The sequence below is a fragment of the Teleopsis dalmanni genome, chromosome 1 (genome assembly GCF_002237135.1).
Source record: "Teleopsis dalmanni isolate 2A chromosome 1, ASM223713v2, whole genome shotgun sequence".
NCBI lineage: Eukaryota > Metazoa > Arthropoda > Insecta > Diptera > Diopsidae > Teleopsis > Teleopsis dalmanni.
This window is the reverse complement of record NC_051846.1, coordinates 114,466,246-114,489,527: the sequence shown is the minus strand read 5'-3', so window position 1 is coordinate 114,489,527 and position 23,282 is coordinate 114,466,246. Positions and strand designations below refer to the sequence as shown.

General features: G+C 31.1%; 2 protein-coding genes across 5 annotated transcripts; one reads left to right on the top strand and one right to left on the bottom strand.

Moving 5' to 3' along the window:
• Positions 1-13,919: 13,919 nt before the first annotated feature.
• Positions 13,920-15,992, top strand: LOC119665614 (U3 small nucleolar RNA-associated protein 15 homolog). Its single transcript, XM_038074843.1, has 3 exons — positions 13,920-14,133; positions 14,190-14,808; positions 14,863-15,992. The coding sequence occupies exons 1-3, from the start codon at positions 14,044-14,046 to the stop codon at positions 15,717-15,719; spliced, it is 1,566 nt and encodes a 521-aa protein (XP_037930771.1). The 5' UTR covers positions 13,920-14,043; the 3' UTR covers positions 15,720-15,992.
• A 1,318-nt stretch (positions 15,993-17,310) lies between these two features.
• On the bottom strand, positions 17,311-22,299 carry LOC119665613 (ubiquitin-conjugating enzyme E2 Q2). Of its 4 annotated transcripts, none has more exons than XM_038074841.1 (9): positions 22,161-22,299; positions 21,032-21,442; positions 18,580-18,696; positions 18,252-18,503; positions 18,116-18,190; positions 17,770-18,061; positions 17,554-17,702; positions 17,417-17,495; positions 17,311-17,346 (listed from the first exon to the last, which is right to left on the bottom strand). In XM_038074841.1, exons 2-9 carry the CDS (start codon positions 21,191-21,193, stop codon positions 17,315-17,317), a joined length of 1,158 nt encoding a protein of 385 aa, XP_037930769.1. In that variant the 5' UTR covers positions 21,194-21,442; positions 22,161-22,299; the 3' UTR covers positions 17,311-17,314. The 4 variants fall into 4 exon arrangements, with proteins under 4 accessions (XP_037930769.1, XP_037930767.1, XP_037930766.1 ...); XM_038074839.1 differs by lacking the exon at positions 22,161-22,299 and adding an exon at positions 22,011-22,147; XM_038074838.1 differs by lacking the exon at positions 22,161-22,299 and adding an exon at positions 22,036-22,147.
• Positions 22,300-23,282: the final 983 nt, after the last annotated feature.

Here is a 23,282-nt window from a genome sequence, read left to right as displayed (position 1 = left end):
GAAGGCGGTGTGGCATTGATGAAATTTGGAGCGAATTCAAAAATTGGTTGTGAAGAGAGGTCAGAGCTACTTCTAGTTTTAAGCTGATTAACGTGACGTTTGATGTAACCAAAAGATGTGTTCACTCGGTAAACCATTTTACCAAGTTGTTTCACAATAACTCCTTTTATCCATTTTTCCCCTCTTGCGTAGTTTCGAGCGAAGACGGGTTGCTTTAGACTGAATTTCATTTTCCGTTTCGAAGCTTCAAGGTGCTTCCTAGGCGATTCAAACAGTTGACTCAACAAGGTACGAACAGGCCTTCCATGTAAAAGTTCTGCAGGTGATTTACCTTCAGCATTCGGCATTGCACGATATGTTGCAAGATATTTTGATACAGCGAATTTGAGAGACAATCCATCGTCAATGTTTTTCTTAACAGCAGTTTTAAAAGATCTGACGAATCGTTCGGCTAACCCGTTTGAGGCTGGATGAAACGGCGCTGTTGTTATATGTTTGATGCCAAGTTTTGAGCAAAAATGTTTGAATGCTTCAGCTGTAAATTGCGGACCATTGTCACTTACGATGGTTTCTGGTATACCTTCCAGAGAAAATATAGAAGACAATGCTGATATGGTGTCAACCGTTGTTGTTGTAGATAGTTGTACAACGAACGGAAATTGCCCTTAAGGTCGATTTTTGTAAAATGTTGACCACAATTAATTTTATGAAAAAGACTTTCGCGTATGGGCAAAGGATATTGTTCAATGTCAATTTGCGCATTGACTGCTTGTTTAAAATCCCCACAAATTCTTATGGAACCATCAGCTTTTGGCGCTAGTACAATAGGCGAAGCCCATTGGGAAAACTTCACAGGTTTCCAAATACCCGCATTTGTCAATCGATCGACTTCTTTCTTGAAAAGTGACATTTGCGAAAATGGAATTTGTCGGCTTTTGTAAAATTTCGGATGTGCATTTGGCTTTAAAAAAATACTGACCTTAAAGTTTTTTATTGTGCCAAGAGCTGGTTCAAAAATATCACCATATTTCTTACACAGCTCGCTAATTCTGTGTGATTCACTTTCAGTAATGTTACAATTTTGCTGAATCTCAAACCCGAATTCTTTGAATAAATCGAAACCGAATAAATTGTTACAGTTTTCGACATCCACGACAACGATTACCACTTCCCTTTCTTTTCCGCCACATTTGATATCTACGCAAAGTTCACCAAGCACTGGAATTTCATTTTTACCAAAACCAAATAAGGTTTTTGTACAATTTTGCAACTTTGGGCAATTTAGAGTTTTGAATGTTCGCTTATTTATTAGAGAAAATGTTGCACCAGAATCCATTTGAAAAGACACAATTTTATTACAAATTTCCAAGTCAATATAATTCTTATTGCTTTCAGTTTTTACAATACCTGTTAAACTGTTAATTATTTCAACAGTACCAATGTTGTGACTTTACGACGGTAATCTTTCTTCTTGTTTTCATCACCTGAATTACGTTTGTTGTTCTTGTTTTGTTTTGACATGAACACTGGCGCAATATGTCCAATTTTGCTACATCTATTGCATACAGCATTTCTAAATTTACAGTTTTCTCTTGCATGAGAGTTTCCACAGCCAGAACATGATTTGAATTTTACTTTATTATTGTTATTGTTGAAAACACCCGGTTTTTTTATAATTGTACCAAGTGAATTAACAGGCATTGCGTTTTCGATCGTTTGTTCTTTAATTGTTGCCATCGTTTTAGTGGTTGTTTCGTACAATTCTGCAATCTGCAAAACATCAGCAAGTGTCGGCTGGGGCTTTTGGAACGCAGCCGTGCGCACTGCATCGTGCGGTGTACGTATAATAATTTGGTCACGAATCATATCATCCACGAAATTGTGCAAACAATTCTGGGCTGAGCACGAAAAGTTACACTCTCTTGCCAATCCGCGGAGATCGGCTACCCACTCTCTGTATGATTGATGTGGCTTCATTTCCCTTTTGAAAAAATCGTAACGTGCAGCGACCACATGTCGTTTCGAACTTACCGAAAAGATTTTTTAGCAGCTCAAAATTTTCTGTGCCAATCCAAGACAAGAAAAATGATTTTTGTTTTTCACTGCACTGAACTGAATATGCTAAAAAATGTTGGTTAAGTTGTTCTAAGTACGATTCCCAGGTTTGCTGTTCTTTCGAAAATTTGTGAAATACTGGAACAATGTTGTGATTTCTTTCAGATACACTGGCAGTACCTTGTTTTTGGAACATTGAGTCCATCCACTCACGTTGTTGTTTCAGTAAATTTTTTGAGAACTCTTGTTGTTTGTATTTAGTATTTAAAATTGAACGGTACGAAATAAGCGTGAAAGCGATTGAATAATTGCAGATTTTTATCCCCGTCGCCAACTGAAGTAAATACAACCGACACGATTGACAGTTTATATTTAATTAAATTTTGTTTACATTTCATTACTTAAGATTGCTTAAACTAATGCAAAACATACTAGATTATAACACTAAATTAGCGCCATTCGTCTCATCGGGTCGAATATCACCGGAGATTACGGGTTTTATCGAATTTTCCTTTGTAGATCCATAATGTTCTGTTATGTCGACTTGAGTCAACATCATTGTCTTGATATGGCAGAGGCTTAAGGTATTTACATGCTGTATTACGCATGATCATATCCCGTTCAAAGAAAAACACGAACCCTAAACATACACAATAAATAAACATATGAAAAGTAAAAAAATTTTTAAACAAGTAAGTGATTGATAAGTACATGTAAATACAAAAATAACTACAGATAATTTTATAAAAAAGCTTTTCTTGAGCATTTTATATTAGGTCTGTTCCACGAGTTACTCGTAGTAACTTTGAGTAACTTTGTGTATACACAAGCGCATTCCACCAGGAAATTTTCGAGTAAAAGAAATAAATTTGAAAATGCTACACAGACCTTACTCGTACATTTTATTTCAAGAAAAATTTGTATTGATGTGGGAATCAGCTGCTTCGGTTTGAATTTAAATTTTTGTATTGTTTATCTGCGCGGCACTGGTGAATGTAAAAAAATTCTGAAGTTTTTATTGTATCAACTGCTATAAATAAATAATGAAATGGATAAAAACATAAAAAATATTTTGTTAAGTGAACTAAGTATTACAACACAGACAGAATATGTAGTAATTAATATATTTCGAGATGGTGACTCTGATAATAATTTTGAATTTGTAAATTTATTATTATATAAAGGAAAATAGAAAACGAGTGTATATTGTTTTGAAATAAGACGACAAGGTATTCAAAATTTATTTCCGCATCTCGCGGAGTCTTTTTAATTCTATAGTTATAAAATTCTCCTGTTTAGCAACAATGCAATACCTCATTCACAAATTCATCGTCTGTTAAATAATGCATTAAATAATTGTGATTAGCAATGTACAAATACAATTTTTTACCATTTTGGTGGTAAAATATGGCACAACAATTACCATATGTTGTAAAAATGAAAATTTTGTACAAATTTTTTTTAGGTGGGAAATAATGGATAGAATTGCGAGATTCTTTGCTAAGAGATTAACATATTCTGTCAGTCGTTTATTATATTTGATTCTTATATTGTCAAATTCAGCTTTAGCTAATGGAATTTGTAGATCTCGGTGGATACTTTCATTCCTAATATATCATAGTGCACCAGTGATTGTTCTCAGTATTTTTGACTGAGCTCTTTGGATAATTTCAATATTTGAAGCACTAGCATTGCCAAATAACTGGATATCATAAGACCATATTGGTTTTATGATGCTGTTATACAAGAGTACACTATACTGTAGGCACAGGAAAGATTTGTTATCAATGAGCCAATGCAACTGTAACGACACGGATTCTCACGTTTCGTTATAATTTATGCTGGGGTATCCTCAACTGGAGTTTGTTCCTTTGTATCATTACTTGCTCAATGCGTACGAAACATATCCCTTGGGGCGCATGGTGATCTCTAACCGGGTTCCGTGGTTTGTACCTTTGTATGATTACTTGCTCAATGTGTACCTGTTTGGGACAGAAGGGTTATTGGATACATAAATAAATATATTTATTTGTAACATTCGTTTAACATGCTTGCACGCTTTTAGATTACTTATGCTTCTAGTTTACAATGTTTTCACACTTCAAGATTAATTTTCTTCTGCTTTCCAAGTAACTTTTTTATACCGAAAAGAGTTCGGTTTTTAAAATACAATGTTTTACATTTTATTATTTACTTAATTTCTATATACTTACATCATTGGTAAACAATATAATTCTCCTAAAAGTTGGCATACATATGGTAACCAACTGTAAAAGAGGGCAAATCATATTGCATGCACAATTGCTTGCAATATGATCTTGCATAACACATGAAACATTTTCATATGTTCTAGATTCCGAAATCCAAATTGCCAAGCACATGATGAAGTAATTATACTTCGCTAGCACTAAAACGTTTGTCATAAAGAAATGACAAAACAAAGGAGTCGAATTTCTAACTCATAAATTATTTTGCTTTGCAATTTGGGTTTCTGGGTTATAAATATTTGTTTGAAGTGTTTTGGATTAAAGTGTCAGATCATCATATCGAACACAGTGAATTCCGTGTGGTCATTGTTTGATATGACACTACAATATAACTGAGGACCATCAAGTAAGCAAAATGTAAATGGAGAATAGTCAGAAGACAAATCGCAGCTTGTGTATGTTCAGATAAAATTTCTGCTTATGCCTTTGGTCACGGCGAAGTCTATTAGATCTGGTTTTTTATTGTTATCGGCAGGCCAATATGTTGACTGCCCAGGAGAGACTAGGTCTAGTGCATTTTTTTTATTTAGAATTGAATTGTAAGCTGTTTACCTCTTTGATTACAGAGCCGTGAATCCCAAAACGTGTGTTTGACGTTGTAGTCTCCTGCTGCAAGAATCTGTCACCTAGAGTAAAAAAGTAATCCGTAAATTGGGTATTAGTAATGTTGAAGCGAGGGAGGCAGTAAACTGACGATAAAGTTAAATTTTTTCCTTTGTGTTTAAGCCATATTGACATGGCTTGCAAATAATTATAAGCATATGTACCTAGAGGAATGTGCTTTCCCATCAGAGTGATTGATTTTATAGAACAAATAACCAGAAATAGAAAAGAAATTTTTGTTTGTAAGATGTGTTTTTGAACAAAGCATTAAGTCCATACTTTCTAGGGACATGAAGTTTGTGAGTTCAAGTTTATGTCATCTCATTTCCCGCCCCTTCCACAGAACACTGGTCCTACATTGCAACCACCGGCTCCACCAATGCAGCAAATGACGTACGCAAATGCCATTAAACAAATTCCACTTCTTACCAATAGCTCCACTGTTGTTCCAGGCTTTGAAGCAATGCTCGCAAGTTTTACCCAAAAAATTGAACACTTCATGGACTTCATGCAAAATATGATGAATAGCTTGATGCAAAGCATGATACAAAACCAAAGTTTGATTGCTGAGTTGGTAAAACCCAAATGAATGCAATCACAATATGCCATTGGAATGCAAACGGCTTAAGCCAACATGTACTGGAAGTAACTAGATTTCTGGTGAGTAACAATATCGATATACTGCTTATATCTGAAACACATTTAACCTTCAAAAACTGTTTTCGAGTTTCTGGATATAAGTTTTATGACACTAAACATCCAGATGGTAAAGCATGTGGTGGTTCTGGAGTACTTGTTAGAAACACAATACAACATTATGAAATTCAAAAGCATTGTTTTAAATACCTACAAGCTACATCAATTTGTGTAATTTCTGGTCTAACTAAAACTGTCGTCTCAGCAATCTATTGCCCGCCCAAATTTGCTATTACTTCTGATCAATTCCGGAAATTTTTTACTGATCTCGGTCCTAACTTTCTAGTTGCTGGGGATTTCAATGCTAAACACACCTTTTGGGGTTCTAGACTAATAACTCCAAGAGGTCGTCAACTGTATGCAGCACTTGGCAACAGCCTTGATGTTGTGTCCTCAGGCCACCCAACATACTGGCCATCAGACAATCGAAAAATACCAGACTTAATCGATTTCGCAGTCATTAATGGTATGAAACGTGAAGATATTGCTGTTAAATCATCTTATGACTTGTCCTCTGACCATTCTCCGGTTATTTTAACTCTGACAAAATTTAACACTAATTCAAATGAGCAGAATAAGAAAACTCTAATAAACTGGAGGAAATATATAAATATTATTAATGAGGAAATAAGTTACAATTCAAATTGTAGTTCACCTAAAGAAATTGATAAAGCAGTTGATCACTTTACCAAGACATTAAATAATGCTGTAATTAAAGCCTCTCAACCAAAAAGATCAGTCCAGTCAAATATAGTATTTCAATCACACATTGATTATCTTATTTCTCGAAAACGACAAGCCAGGCGTGAATGGCAAAGACTTCGATCACCCACTTTAAAACAAAGATTAAATAAAGCTTCAAAAGATCTTAAAAAAGCACTATCTGATGACAAAAACCGCTCTTTACAAGAATATCTCGAGCCTCTTGGTCCACTTAAAACAACTATTCTCTGTGGAAGGCAACGAAGAAATTTAAAACGCCAATACAAAATGACCCACCGCTTAGAAAACCGGATGGTTCTTGGGCTCGCAATGACGAAGAAAAAGGTTGTATTTTAGCAGAACACCTAAAGGGTGTCTTTCAGCCAAACCCACAATTATCAGATTTCCAACCTAACATCGAATCTCCTTCTATTGTTGAAACTCCCCTCACGTTGTGTTTGGATAACGTCAAGGAGACTATTCGAACATTTGCAAATCCCAAAAAGGCACCTGGATACGACAAAATTACGGGTAAAATGATACAACAATTGCCTGATTCAGCAATAACTTTTCTAACGGTGATATTTAACAGCATCCTCGCTTTTGGCTACTACCCGAAGCAATGGAAAGTTTCAGAAATAAAAATGATTCCAAAAGCAGGAAAGGACCTAACCTTGGCATCATCATATAGACCAATTAGTCTTTTGCCCCAGTTATCCAAAATCTTTGAGAAAATGCTCCTGTCATATATTATGCCAATAATAACTCAAAACAATGTGATCCCAAACCATCAATTTGGATTTCGAACAGGACATGGCACTATTGAGCAAGTTCACAGAATTGCTAAAGAAATACATACTGCCTTTCAACACAAACAATACTGTTCCGCTGTTTTCTTGGACGTAGCCCAAGCTTTTGATAAGGTTTGGCACGAAGGTCTTATGTATAAAATAAAACGTTATCTTCCTGAAAATATGCATAAGCTATTGTATTCATATATATCTTCTAGAAAATTTAGATTGAAATACAATATCTTTATTTCAAGAGAAATCGACATAATGGCCGGTGTTCCTCAAGGAAGCGTATTGGGGCCGTTTCTGTACATAATCTATACAGCTGATCTCCCACTACTCTCAAATCACACACTTGCTACTTTCGCGGACGACACTGCAATTCTTAGTTCTAACAGTGACCACATAAGGGCGTCCCAAAGTCTCTCGACTCACTTAAGTCTATTGGAGAAGTGGCTAGCAAAATGGCGCATAAAAGTAAACGAAACGAAAAGTGTGCATTTCACGTTTACTCTGCGAAAAGAAACGTGCCCCCCTGTTAAGTTGAATAACATCATTATACCTCAGTCACATGATGTAAAATATCTTGGCATCCATCTTGATAGAAGGCTGACTTGGACTAAGCACATTGAAAGCAAAAAATCTCAAATTAAATTAAAATCACAGCAGCTCCATTGGCTTATTAATAAAAACTCTGAGCTAACTCTGGAAAATAAAGTCTTGGTATACAATTCAATCTTAAAACCTATCTGGTCCTATGGTATAGAACTCTGGAGTGCAGCATGTGCTTCTAATATCGAAAAAATACAGAGAGTTCAAAACAAATTACTTAGACAAATAACCGGTGCTCCTTGGTATCTCAAAAATGTACATATCCACAACGATCTTGGAATCCCAACTATTGCAGACGTCATTACAACATGCGGCCAAAAATATAAAGTGAAACTTCACCAGCATAGTAATCCAATGGCGCAACAGCTGCTTTCTGATACCACAATATCTAGACTTAAGCGAAAAAGCTTCGTACCACCTTAACGTTATTTTACTAAAAATGTTGATATAAATTTTGATAATAATAATCCATTTCATTTTATTATAAAGTTTAAACTCCTTTTTTGCACCTGCTAATTGCATAATGTTTAGTTTTTAAGATTTGATTACATAATTGTCAATTTCTTATCAGAAAGATACAATTAAAAATAAATAAATAAAAAAAAAAAAAAAAAAAAAAAAAGTTTATGTTGGCTTAAATCATTTGCATTCCACGAACAAATTTTTAAAGTACTCATTTATTAGACAAAAGCATTTGTATTAATTGGCTTTACATTGGTACTATTTCGTTAAGAGTAGTTTGCATGACTGTCATAAACTAAGCTAAGCTCTAAGTGAGAGTGAGATCATCATTTCCAAGCTATTACTTTGAACTGGAGGGGCTTTTTGCTTGTCAGATTTTACGACATTAGCATATGAAACATCTGGTGTAACAGGATTAGAAGATATTGTTCTTCAACTAATTTGATTTACTACTTGTAGGATTACGCAATGGCCATACTCTTGGCAGTTTGTGCATTGCACTGGACCATTTCGCTTATGGGGCTCCTCAACGCTAATTCTGCAGTGACGTAAGTATTGCAGGTTGTATATGGGATGGCTCTTATTATTTTTAAGCTTCCGGGTAAAGTTCAACTTTAACCATGCGTTGTGGGATTTTATCTTTGTTAACAATGTTTATAACTGCTCTAGCACTAAAGCTTTTTTCGCTTAGGGCATTTGTTATCTCGATAGGTTCTACATCTGACTCAATAACTTTAATGACGACAACAAGGCCTTTACTACTCTTCGGTTGGTATGTGCAGTAATTTTTGCTGCTGTCATCGAAATGTTTGGTTATGACCCTAAAATTGTTTTCGGTGTAGATTTGGATTTTGGTTTCGTGTATATTGCCTCTAGTAATAAGAACAATATGAAACGTGTTATTTCCAATCAGTCATGCAAGAAGGGTAACTAGGTTATTTGAACTACGTTCAGTCAGGTAGATTGGAGGGGGTTCAAACTTTTTAGTAGTAGGCTGATCAGCTTCCTCTGTAGTTTCAGCTAGTTTAGCAAATCTATTGCCGAAAAATATGCTTGTGGGTGCACTATCTTTTTCAGTTTTATTTATATTAGCACCTTTTGAGTTGTCTTTTTGAAAACTAAGTTTCCGACTTATATTGACATAGCGTTCCATGCCTGTTTGGACTTTCATTTTATTTTTGGGACTGACTGTATTGGGAATTGCAAGCAATGCTGCTGAAGATACAATGTTTGGTAAGATTTTATCGGATGGTACTGTAACGACACGGATTTTCCCAGTTCGTTATAATTTATGCTGGGGTATCCTCAGTCTTTTCCAGCGGGCCGCTACAATAAATTTAGAATCGCGGAGACAGGACTTCGCAAAATGAAAGTAAGGCGGTTAAATTTTCAATGCAGATTTATTTAAAATATTAGTAATTCATTAAAATAATATGTAATAAAGAAAAGAATTCAATTAAACGTAACTAGATAAACCTTGAGATTAACAATTTGTACAATTACCAAAGATTTATATAAGATGGCTTTATGTAGATTATTATTCCTTCAATCGTATTTCAATAACTTGAGATTTTAAACGCATGCAAATTTTGAATGTATTTCCTTAGTCGTATTTCAAAGAGGTTGGTTAAATTTAATTAGATATGACTTGAGATGTTTCCTTGTGACCAGCTGTATTTGGAAGCTGTCCCTGTAGAGTTCACAGTGGTGGCTGATCCGGTTTCGTGGTTGTACCTTAGTATAATTTCGGTGATTATCCTGCTCGATGAGTACCTACTGGACGAAACGGGGTTAGTGAATGTATATATGTCTTGTTATATTGAATATATATATAAAGTGTCTCCGCGCCTGGACTTAAAACCGCCCATGCACTCGCAAACAATTATATATATATTTTAATAGATTATACACCTAGGCTTAAAACTGCCAATGTGTCAGACAATTTTTAATATTTATTTATTTTATATGTTGACATACAATGCCACTGAGTGATCATACAAGACACACTAAATTCTTAGAAAATTGCGCCGTCTTTTATACGCATCCTCTTGAACTTTTTGTGTAAAGTACACTTGTTTATCCATGATAACGGAGAAAAATAGTGAAACAAGGAGGACCAAATATTTAAAATTTTTGACAGCTCTAGCTTTTCAGAAGGCAATACTAGATCGTCAATAAATTCGTTTGTATAATTTTTAAACTTCTATTATATATTTTTAGCAAAAGTGAAACACACGGTCCGATGTATTTTTAACAAGTTCTTTACTTCGCTTTATTAACTATACTAAAAATGAATAATGAACAACAATAAGAAAAGGAATATAGAATAATGACAGGCCAGAGTTGCCAGGCAATTAATATTTAAAAAAGTACTTTACATAACAACAACTTCAAACATCACTAGTTAATGCTAAATGAGCAATATTGAACACTGTTTTGATTGTGCTTTGTATTTGTTCATGCATTGGATTTTTTAATTAACATAATAATACAGAAATTATGAATTCCTTAATAAGTTATTTTAGAATGATTTCTTCACAAATTTTATTAATTAAATTTCTTTTTAAAATATTTAAATTTACTTATTAAATCTCACAACAGTTATAAATAATAATCGAACTCCTCAATTATAAATCCTTAATTATGAATAAAATATTCCACTTTTTTTCAAAAATCATTCATAATAAATTAGTTTGAAAATTTACCATTGTAATGGGAGTGGCTTATTTGTTAAACAGTTTCAGGAAAGTGGACTTATTTTTGTGAATTTTTTTCTGCAATTGCTAAAATGTTTGGCCACTTCACAACTAGGTGCTTACATAGAAAAAGTAGTGTTGTTTTGCGTACAAATTAGCTATTTTAAATGAGCAACTTATTGTTTTTTGCCACTCTTAAAAACTGCCGATTGCCGGTTGCACCTATTGTAACAAATAAAATATGATAAATACATATGTATATATATAAAGTATTGCATAAAAACTGAAGTGAATTGACTGAAAACTATTTTCACAAAAATTATTACTTTTCTTTGCTAGATCATATAATCATATAAATGCAGTTGATTCAAAATAATTTTTTTACATTCAATAAACTCTAAACTCATTAATGCTTATCCAATATAAATTTTATATTATATCAATATAAATATAATACGGTCGATATTAAAAGTTCTATGAAAGTGATACAAAACAGACCAATTGTTTTTGAAGTTACAACAAAAAAACAAAAACATAATAACGAGTTATATTTTCTTCCAAATATTTTGAGAATATTTAACATTATTTCGAAAAGAGTTTTGAAATAATATCTAATACCGTTTTGATGCGAAATTTATAACACAGGCCGAAGCTACTACAAAATTTTTATTTTATACGGCAGCCCTGAAGTGATGAATGATACTAGAGAAAATCTTTTATAGAATGAAAACTTCGCCCACGATCAAAACTAAAAGAAATTTCTTAAGAAAATTCATTTTTTATAACATTTTTGTCACACGTTAAATAGGTGTGATTACACCACACTTAGCCCATGCTCTTTCAGGGCTGCAGTATAACTTTTTTTCAACTTCTTACTGTACAAGTTTTGATTTAAGCAGATTTATAAATACTCATAAATGAATATAAGCATACATTACATACAATTTAAATACAGTGGTCGTCCAGTATAACGAACGCTCGATATTACGAATTTTCGATATAACGAACACCCAAAATATTTACATTGATTGTTCTATATAACGAACGAAAAAAAAATTCTGCTCCATATTACGAACAAAAAATTTTTTGTTTCTTATTCGTTTTTGTTTTATACAAATTATGCTTTTGAATATAATTTTACTATAAAACTAGCATTATTCAGCTTAGAATATGCATGTAATTGTCCGTTTTTTTTTTTCTGAGAAAAATGCCTATATATGGCAAAATGCATATATGCAGGCGCCACTGATCTGTTGTTCACAAATTCAGTTTATCATATACGAAATACTATCCAGACATACATATGTACATATTAAGGTGTTTATATTTAATATGTATTTGTTTGAAAATATCATTTAAAAATTAATTTTGACAAAGCCGGAAGTTTAAATCGTTGTGAATTAAATTTTAGTTTTTAAAAAGCTGTTCAGAAAAGTCTTGAGTGTAGTAAAAAACAAACAAAAATTAATGATTTTTTTTACTCTACACTATGATTGAATGCGTCCTTTCTTATAAATAATTTTGTAACAACCGAATAAAAAATACTTTCAAATAAATATATACTCGTACGTGTTTATAAGTTAATTTATGAACTCAAATATATGAAATCTCCTAAAAATAACCATATTGGTAGGTAAATGTATAACATTCGATATTACGAATTTTTCGATATAACGAACAAGGGGTGCAACATAAAATTCGTTATATTGGACGTCCACTGTATTATTAAATTAAATGTATTTATTTACATTAACGTATATGTATGCAAAAAAAAAATTTTTTTTGATTGTAACTGAGTATGTTACACAATTATTTATACACTTTTCTTAGCTAGTTATACAGTTTTCATGTGCGGAAAATAGTTCAGAAGGGTTTCATATAATATGTTGAAAGCAATTAAAATCTATTTTAGCTTGAAATTGAAAATATATGTTTTGAAATTAAATTCAATATAATATCATGTTAATAATGTTTTCCATGTAAATAGCTTATTAAAGCTATTTAGGTCCGTATTCGGAACGAATATGGACCTTAACTTGCTCAAGTTGGAAATAATCGTACATTTTGAGATGGTATTAGTACAATTTCTGAGAGTGTGTCTGTTATTTTGTGTTGTGCTCATATAAGTTTCCGTTCTATATAAAAACTATTTTAAATGATACATTAAACTGTTTTGTGCAGGCTCATTTTTTATATTTAGTGCTGATTTAGTGCTTACCGTAAGAAATTAAGTGACGGAGAAATGCATAACAAACCATACCTGTGTATTTGATAGGAATGAAATAAAAACAAATGCGAACTTTGAAACAAAATAAAAAAATCAAATTCAATTAGGTTTTCAACTTTAGCGAATTTTAAAATTGATGCTCAGTTGCTCGTGTAACGTTTTTGAGGATGGGTGCGTAGCAGTAATGCGCGCATTTTATTTCGCATTCTATTCATATGCAATATGTTCAGAAACATATTGGCAATCCGCACGAAGACTGAAATTAAGGGACATTTCAAATGCAACTATGCGTAAGAAAAATTTTAAGCAAAAGATAAAGTTAAGACAACGAAAAAGGGAAATTCTTTTTAAATAAATGCCAATGACAGTTGATTTTAATAAAATCGGGAAATATTTTCAAAATAGAAGTGCAAATTTTTCAATTTGAACACAGAGACAAAACTGTAACTGGATTTTTTTTGAAATCTAGTGAAAAATAATAATTCACATACCTGAAATCCACTAAAACTCATAAATCTACTGAATGCCATCTTTTATAGTTATAATAATCAACTTTTAAAATTTCCCAGTTACGAATGGTGGAGCATATAATATATAGCATTCGATTTGTAAACATAAAATATATGGTTTCCTTAATTTGGGACGGTTTGAACACTTTCGAAATTAACTTAAATGAATTTTTACGATATTAAGGAAATTTGGTTGTCTGAACATAGTATAAGATTTTTGCGAAATTAGGGTGCGTCTGATCACAGAGTTATTCAGAACAATTAAGCATCGACGCAAATGGACAGAGTCTCCAACTTCTGTGTGTATTCTATGTATGTAAATTTAGAAATGTCAAAATACAGCTGGTGGTTACACGTGCCATTTCGAAATCATAACATTTTATTATCTATTTACCGTGTATTTATTTTTTAAATTAAATAGAAATGAGTAATTTTAAGCCGTTATTTACAAAGAAATATGACAGAACAAGTAATGTTGACACTCCAGACTCTTTATATTGGAAACGATTGGGGGTAAATAATGGCATATTTAAGGTTTAAATTATCCAAATTAAGTTTGTTAGTTTTAGGTACCAACATTGGTAAAGGAGTTTGGTGCTATTGATTATATCGACTTTCGACCTAATGAGCCACATTTTTTTGCTGTAACTTGTTCAGTTCGAGTTCAAATTTACAATCCGTTTACTAAATTAGTAGTAAGAAATTTATCGCGTTTTCAAGAGAACGCTTACGGCGGAACTTTTCGACAGGATGGTCGGTTACTAGCAGCTGGTGATCAGGAAGGTCATGTGAAACTTTTTGACCCATCTAGTAAAAATGTACTGCGTTTGTTTAAAGCCCATACAGCTCCAGTACATCGAGTTAATTTTACATCGGATTTGCTAAATATTATCAGTTGTTCTGATGATAAAACAGTACGACAATGGGATATCGGAGCTGAAAAGCTTATTCATACATTTACAGAACACGAAGATTATGTACGTGCTGGAGCGGTAAACCCTATGTCGCCTGATATTTTCATATCAGGTGGTTACGATGGTAAAGTAAAAATGTATGATGCACGTTCGAAATACATTTCTCTCGAAGTTGACCACGGCAGTCCAGTTGAATCATTGTTATTTATTCCAACTGGGAGCATATTTATAAGCGCTGGAAGCACTGAAGTTCGGGTCTGGGATGCACTATCAGGTTTTAAATTTCAAATATGATTTTAATATTTAAATCATTTAAATATAATTACAGGCGGACGACTTCTTTCTGTACTTTCTCAGCATCACAAAACAGTGACATGTTTGCGTTTAGGATCTAATGGTAAACGCGTACTATCTGGTGGTTTAGACAAACACGTCAAAATTTATGATGTAGGAACATATGAAACAGTACATACAATAGATTTTCCCAATGCTGTGCTTAGTTTAGGAGTTGCACCTAATGATCAATCTATTGTCACAGGAATGGTTGATGGAATGGTTTCAATACAGAATATGGACACACCGACGTCTGAAAATATACATTCTACTGTTAGAAGCCATAAACAAAAAATGAACAGCAAAAAAGGAGACCACGAAATTGCACAATACACTCGACCAGTATTGCTTAGCTATGATAATTTTTTACGTAAATATGAGTACGGAAATTGCTTAGATGCAGTGTTAAAAAAAAGTATTGTAAATAAAACTCCTGAAGTTACGGTGAGTATTATGCAAGAGCTCATACATCGTAAAGGACTGGAAAGGGCATTAGCAGGACGAACACATTCGTCGTTGTATAAAATTCTACGCTTTTTATGTCGATATATTGGGGAACATCGTTTTAGCCGTGTGCTTATTGATGTCAGCAATATTCTCTTAGATGCTTACGCTGAATCTTACCACGGGTTCACTGATGATCTTTGTAAGCAATTCAATCATTTAGCTAATATAGTTCAAGCGGAAGTTGATTTGACCTATGAAATGCTAGAATTTCAAGGAGCACTTGAAATGCTTGTATTAGCATCCAGTGTTGAAAAAAGTAGTGAAAACATTCATTTTGTGACAGACTCGAAATTGAGTATATTACAATCAGTAAAAGCGAAGGAAGCTTCTATTTTAAATGTTTGACATAGTACTCACAACATCTCTAACATATTCACTATAATTTACAAATGGTTATATGTTTGCACTCTTTTAAGTATGTATATGTAGACAATGTTAGAAATTTCTTCTTTAAGTAATTTGTGGATTAACTCAAATTAAGTAGTAATAATAAGTATATTGCTTATACACAGGTGGCATTCGGAAACCATTTTTATTGCAAAAAGTAAAAATAAAAAATAACGTAATTTTCTTTCAGTTTATTAACTTAAAATTATACACATACTGTTATATGAATGTAATGCGTATATATGTTTTATATTTTGATATATTGTAATAAAATAAATATCGAATAATATTTATTCACATTTAAATTTTTGTTGATTATATAATATATAGGTCACTACTGACCAAAGAAAATACAAGGTTTTTTTATACAATTTGAATGAGTGATGAAATATATTTTACATGCTAAATAAATACACATTATTCAATGGCATCAATATACAAACCATAGAACATAATGCAATCGGGATATTAATCATCTATACATATACTTAAGTTAAATTACGAACTTTTAAATGAATTTCGAGTTCAGAACCAATACATTTTATCAGTTGTATTTCAGATTCCTGCATCAAAACATATTAGAACAATTATAAACTCTACTATTATAAATATAAACAGTGGATTTATATTTAAATTTTTATGCTAGATTTAATTTTATTTTTATCCCAATTAACTTATTTTGAAAAAGAGTAAACCTGTGGTTATGGTAACCACCCTCACCTTTATTACTTGGTTATACTTTTAAATTAATAAAAATTACGGTTTTCAAAATTAATATTTTATTTTTATGAAATCAAAAACTTATATAAATTTTGTTTATTATTAATTTGGCAATATAATATTTTTAAAACTGCATATTCTTACAATTATCATTTAAGTTAACCTTATGTATATATGGATATAAATAAAAATTATAATTTTATTTAGGAATTCTAAAAGTAAAATATTTCGATAATTTTTTTGAAGAATTTGAACAGATCAAAATGAAATGTGCATTCTTAAAAACAAACAAATTATCAGTATACTGTCTAAAATTGAATTTTTTATTTAATTTTAAATGTTAAAGAAAACGCAGAGTAAGTTCTTTATTTTTTAGTTTGCAATTTTATATAAATTTAGGAAAACATAATAAATACTTTTTTATATTTTTTTCACAGTTAAATGAGGTTCAAATTTAATATAATATTCAAGTATTCAAACAATATTTATTGAATGTATATAAAACATAGGTGTGACATAAATAATTATTGCATTTTTAATATATATAGTTTAGGATTTTGTTTAATTATACAAATGTATCGAAATAAAATCAATTATTATTATATACAAACAATCCTATTAAAATATAGAAAATAAGAAGTAAAAGGTGATGACATTAAAATTTATTAAACACGGTTTCCTGAAGAAATTTAAGGACTGATTTTATTTTGATGAATCTTATTAAATGTTTTATTTCTGTATGCAGACGTGCTAAATTATTAATTACTTAAGAAAATTTAAATAAGATAAATACTTTTACATAAAACGTACGAAGATAGTAATTTTTTTATGCTTTAACCATCCTCTTTTGGTGGCGTAAACCAACCTGAAAAAAATGTTGTTTTTCAATTTATTGATTTTAATTAAAATTTATTTTTGAAGACTTAAATTCTTACCATTTTTTTCATGTATTTGAACAAGCGATTTAAAACTTTGTTGAGCACGCGCTAAGCTATACTGCCCTTGCGATAATGCCTAAGTTAGACAAAAAAAATACGTTATAAAAAAAAATTAATTAAAACGAAAAATAAACCTTTGTAGGTCCAAACTGAATTCTTGCTTTTCCTTTAACTAAAGTAGCCGCAATTTGCATTATTACGGCTTCTACCGTATAAGCAGAACTCCAACCTTGTTTTGTTAGTAATTCCATGCATATAGCACCACCAAGTAGAACATAGCCACCTAAATCAGCAGTACAAAGTTATTGTAAATTGTCGAAACAATATATTAACTGCTTATTTATACGAACCTGATATAATAGGATGAACAACGCGAACAAATGGAGGCTCAAATGGATAGGTTTCTTTAAACATTATATTTAATAATATGCTATCCTTTCCTTCTTTTTCCTTGAGCATTATTAAATCGTTGTGGAGCGGACTATCAGGATCAACTGATTTTAGACGTATGTTCCATTCATAAATAGAATCATTTACGAGCTCTATTGAGTACATGTTACTTTTAAACGAATCCGAACGGTATATATCACGAAGTTCTTTCATTAAACGATCTGTTGCCTGTACGGATCCAGAAACTGAACCCTGAAAGAAATGTTAATTTGTATTTTATCCATTGTGTGGTATTTTCATTTCAACCTTTAAATAATCTTGTCGTTGACTTTGGCGCAGTCTTTCTAATGTGGCTAGGTGTTCGACCTCCATTTCATCTTTCTAAAAAATTATAATTTATAAATAAACAAAAATTCTAATAAAATTATATATAAATTACTACCTTATTTGTGTTGCGACCATCATCCATTTCTAGTTGTATATCTTCATCGCCTTCACTTTCTTGTTCACTTTCACAAATCGGATCCTCTACATCTTCTTGATCTGATTCTATATCATCAATTGGTGCCGGAGAATGATGGGCAATTGATGGCGCATTTGGAGGAGGTAATTGAAAAGGTATTGTAAGGTTGTCCATATCTGGTGGCAGTGGAACATTGTGCAGGCGGCATAGTTCACGTAATAAAATGCCAACCTTAAAATTTTATTTATTAAAGATATTTTTTATTTGTAATTATTATATTTATTATAACAGTAATTTCAGTATTTACCTGATTTATTACATGATTATCACGTCCATTTGTATTGCTAAGAATTTGTACGGCGTTTGTTACGCTAGTTTCTTCACTTTCAGCAAACCAGACAGGCGGTGAAGATGGATACGTTTCCTATATTAATAACACAATAAATTCGATTAATAAGATCAGAATACTTTCACTTAATTAGAGTGGATTAAACATATATGAGATATTAGAATTTTCGAAAAGTAAGTTTGTTATTTTTAATAGAGGACTTGAAAGTTTTTTTTTGTACCCATTTTAAAACTGAAAATGCATATAAAATATATAATATAATATAAAACGGTTTACTTACTAGCTAAAAGTTTTTATTTTGCGGAAAAGCTATTGTTTAATGGTTTTTCAAATAGGAATACAAAAAGAGTAGCTTTTTCGGCATTTTTACTTTTTCACTAATAAAAAAAATTATTAATTGTGTATTATTAGTGAATCACCACTCTTGATAAAATTTGTTGAAAGAACGTACTGATCACGCCGAGCAATATCATTGTTTAACTACAAAATAGGCTATATTGTATTAATCGTTTAAGAGATCAATAGATAAGTTGACCTGTTTCACCAAAATAATGTGAAACTCATACAATTTTGATATAACTATAAGAAAACCGGTATTTGTTTTCACTAAAAAAGAACTTATTTACTTTCCAAGCAACCCAAACGAAGTTGATATGAACCGTCGTAAAATAAAGCACTTAATTCAAGAAAGTTATTTTAAATATATTGGTTAAGAAATATGATAACACCGAATTGTACAAAAACCATTTTCTTTGAAACAAAAAAATGAATTAATCTAAACCTTCTTGGTTCGAAGGTGTAATTAAAATAAATGGTATATGGTTTAGCCATTTTTTCAACTCAAATATTTTAACGCTGAACACTAGTTCAACCAGCCGCAATTTCCACTTGTGAAGATGTGACTTCATAAACATTATTTTTGGTGTTTTTCGTATTGCTTGGTCTCTACTCGCAGAACGATTGTCATAAAGTACAATACTTTTAAATCAGGATATTGAAGTACGTGCTTTGCCCGATTATTTCTTGATATCTTGTTAGGATTATCAAATAACTGTAGAATTAATTCAACATTTGTTTCCTTTGTTTTCATATCATTATTTTATGCAATAGTACCAGATTTTTCGACATTATCGCTTCATTAAAAAAGTGAAGCCAAAGAAAACATAAAATAAAAACAAACATAAACGACATTGTAGAGATATCCGCAATTTTAGCCCACTGAAACATGTGGTCCAATTGTACCCATCCAATCGTAAAATTTGCACATCTAGCAATCAGTTGTAAAGACTCTTATTTGAAATTATTTACTTCAGAAGCAATTTTACTGTATTTTTTATTACAGCTTTTATTTAAGAAACATTGAGATTATGTTTACCATTAATATGATGTTTTGATATTTAATTGTACTTAGGGAGCGTGTATTCCACAGTATTCCCACGGATCTCCAATCCACTATCCAACTATGGACGCTGGCTTCTGCATTTCTAACAATTGGACTACAGAGAAAGTCGTCAGTGACTTGAATTTAATAGTCCCTTGGGCATAAGATGATCAAACACGTTTGTATGATTAAATAAGTCTCCGCGGCAACTGTATTCTATGTACAGTAGAACTTCTATATACAAAACTTATCCAGTTAGTTACAACTCTCCATGCGTTTCACCTTGAAGCAATTAGCCTCTTAATTCAAAATATTAACTTTTTATAATTTGTTATAAGTTCTCAATAATCTTTATCTCTACAATTTAAAGTTTTGCAAATCCGACGTCAACAAATCAAGTTTCTGTCTAAAATGTCACGAATTTTATATGTATTCGGAAAATAGCCAATTTCTTTGTAATGCACAAAGCTTCAAATTTTTATTAAAGGTTGAGTTTCACGATGTTGATACAGCTTTTAAAGATTTTGTGGAAGAGACAGTCGTTGTAGCCAAATAATTAGAATATGCAGATATTACTTAAACCGACCATCAAAATATTTTATGTATGCATAACAAGTATCATCAGAAACATTTATATATGAACCCCAAGTATCGATTATTGACCCTATAATAATTGTTTAGGAATATTTCAAACTTAGAATTTCAAAACAATACATATTGATTATCCCTCATATTAAATAATAAAAATATTCCCGTTTATTGAACCTAGTAGAGTTGTTATTTATTTCCTTAGTGAATATAGGTACTGCACTACATATCTAATAAAAATCGAAGATATTTTTACATTCCGAATCTCAACAAGCAATTTTCAGATGTATCTGAATCTATCTATAGATTTATAAATTTGAATGCTTCTTAGTCCAATTTCATTATCAATCCCAAATTTAAATAAGCATTTATGGTTTTTAATTGTTCATTTATCATATGAAAATAAGTATTGAAACTTGATTAGTATTTGATTTTACTTACCGTTATATTTGCGTGAATGTCATATCGTTTTCCATTTCTCCCAATAAACCGACAGGTCAGTTCGTCCACACTCGAGTTAAGAATTTGGAAGCGCTCATGACTTTTAGTAAATATTTTTTCCAGAGTTTTTATTTCTAACTTTAAAGTGTTTAAACATGCCATTTCGTGACAAAATAAAGTGGGTTCTTGTGTGGGCAGTTAGACTCGGTAGCACAATCCAAGGCTATTTTTCATAAATGTTCTGCTTCACGATTTATTTTATTGCGAATTGAAGCCAATATTTTGAGTTCACTAAATTAATTTAGAGACGGTTGGCTCGTTGAGATTCGGTGTTTAGAACACTGAACTCGCCGTCTAAATTTATTTATGTGTCAACTCACTTTTAACTATAAAATCGGAATAACTACTGCACTGAAATGATTAAATCAATCATAAAATTGTTAACATTTAAATGGTTTCATTTGTTATTTCTAAATTAACACAATTTTTTTTTATTTACTACACAAAATGCACGACGCATGAAACAAAACAGATACAAAGTTATAGAGAACCCGATTTGATAAGCAGTTTAAATATTTACAAAATCTCATTCAAAGATTCCTAGCAATTTCTTAATTAACATAACAAATTTCATTTCTCTTACAATTATTTGTACGCATTTTATGCAAAAAACTTGAGTAAAGGACTTGGGACAAACCAAAATCACTTTCCCCAACAGTACGAAAACTGAAATCAAAACCACAATACTCAAGAATGTGGAATAAGGTAGGAACCAGAAAGGTATTACCATACATATATACACACATCTGCAAAAGTCTTTTTTTTAGTTGAGAAATTTCAATAAATAACTCTAGAACGACAAAAATAATAACGAAATTCTGATATTTTGCAAAAAAATCCGTACAACAATATGAGAAGTGAATGAAAAAAACATCTGTCTTTGTTATATGCTCAAAATTGATCAGCATTTAATGCAAACCTTTTGTTATTGGATTATATTGTACCTGGCAGCTTCGTTCTGCTTCTAGCTTTTGCAACAAAAATCGCTTTCTATCTCTTTTTAATTCACATATTGCACAAATAAAAATTTTATGTAAAAAAGTGACACGAACTGAAATAATTTTGTTACCTATTTATTCAGATTTAACATTTTTCACTATTGAGCATTCTTAAAATTTCATTGATTTAATTATAAGTTTTTTACTAAGCATTTGAAAACTGTATAATATTTCGTAGTCGCGTTAGCAACTTCTAACACTTTCTTTTTAAGTTTGCTTTTAAGCAAATTTATTTAGGAGTAAAACAGGGTTGTGAACTGAAATTTTATAGCACATTCACATAGTGTCATTTAGGCGGTTTTGTTCATTATAGCCACTAATAAGGATGATATACCTTACCATACAAAGTGTGTTCATATAAATAAGCTCATTTATAAAAAATAAATAATATGTGAATAAATAAATTTTCCACAAGGGAAATGATCAATTTTGAAAATATGTGTCATATGTTTTATTTATAAAATGTAAACAAAAAACAGCTGAGCTATGAACAAAGCCACTGAGGAAGGCAGTATTTAATAAAATCTTTGTTTTTATTTGATAAATATATAAAAGATATATATATAATATATGTATATATATAAATATATGTTTTAATATTTCAAATATATATTTATTTTTTTGTGACATATATTGAAGTACAGTTTAATTATTTTAGATGAGTAGCACCGAGAATTCAAAAATCCGATAGCAAAAAGAAATATGTACAAGTATTTAATAAAGTTATATTTCAGTAACTAAATATACAATAAATATTTAAAAAATTTTTCGTGATTTATACTATGTTTAGACTGCCAAATTTCCTTTATTTCGTTTAAATGAAATTAATTTAATTTGAAAAGTGTTCGTACTGTCCAAAGTTAAAGAATCGCATTTTTGTTTACAAATTGAATGTTAAAAATTACATGCTCAAAACATCATTTGTATCAGTGAAATTTTAAAAATTGATTATTATAACTATAAGGGATAGCATTCAGTAGTTTTATTACCTTTGGTAAATTTCAGGTATGTGGATTATTATTCACAAACAAAATCTTTAATGAAACCATATTCATATAATATTGATATGATGAAAATAATTTAATCTTATTCAATCTAATATGGCGTTCACATTAACCGAAAATGACTTATTTCAAATGAGCCATTCAAAAGTGTTTACATTCGTTGTAATTCATTTGTTCTCATTTGAAACA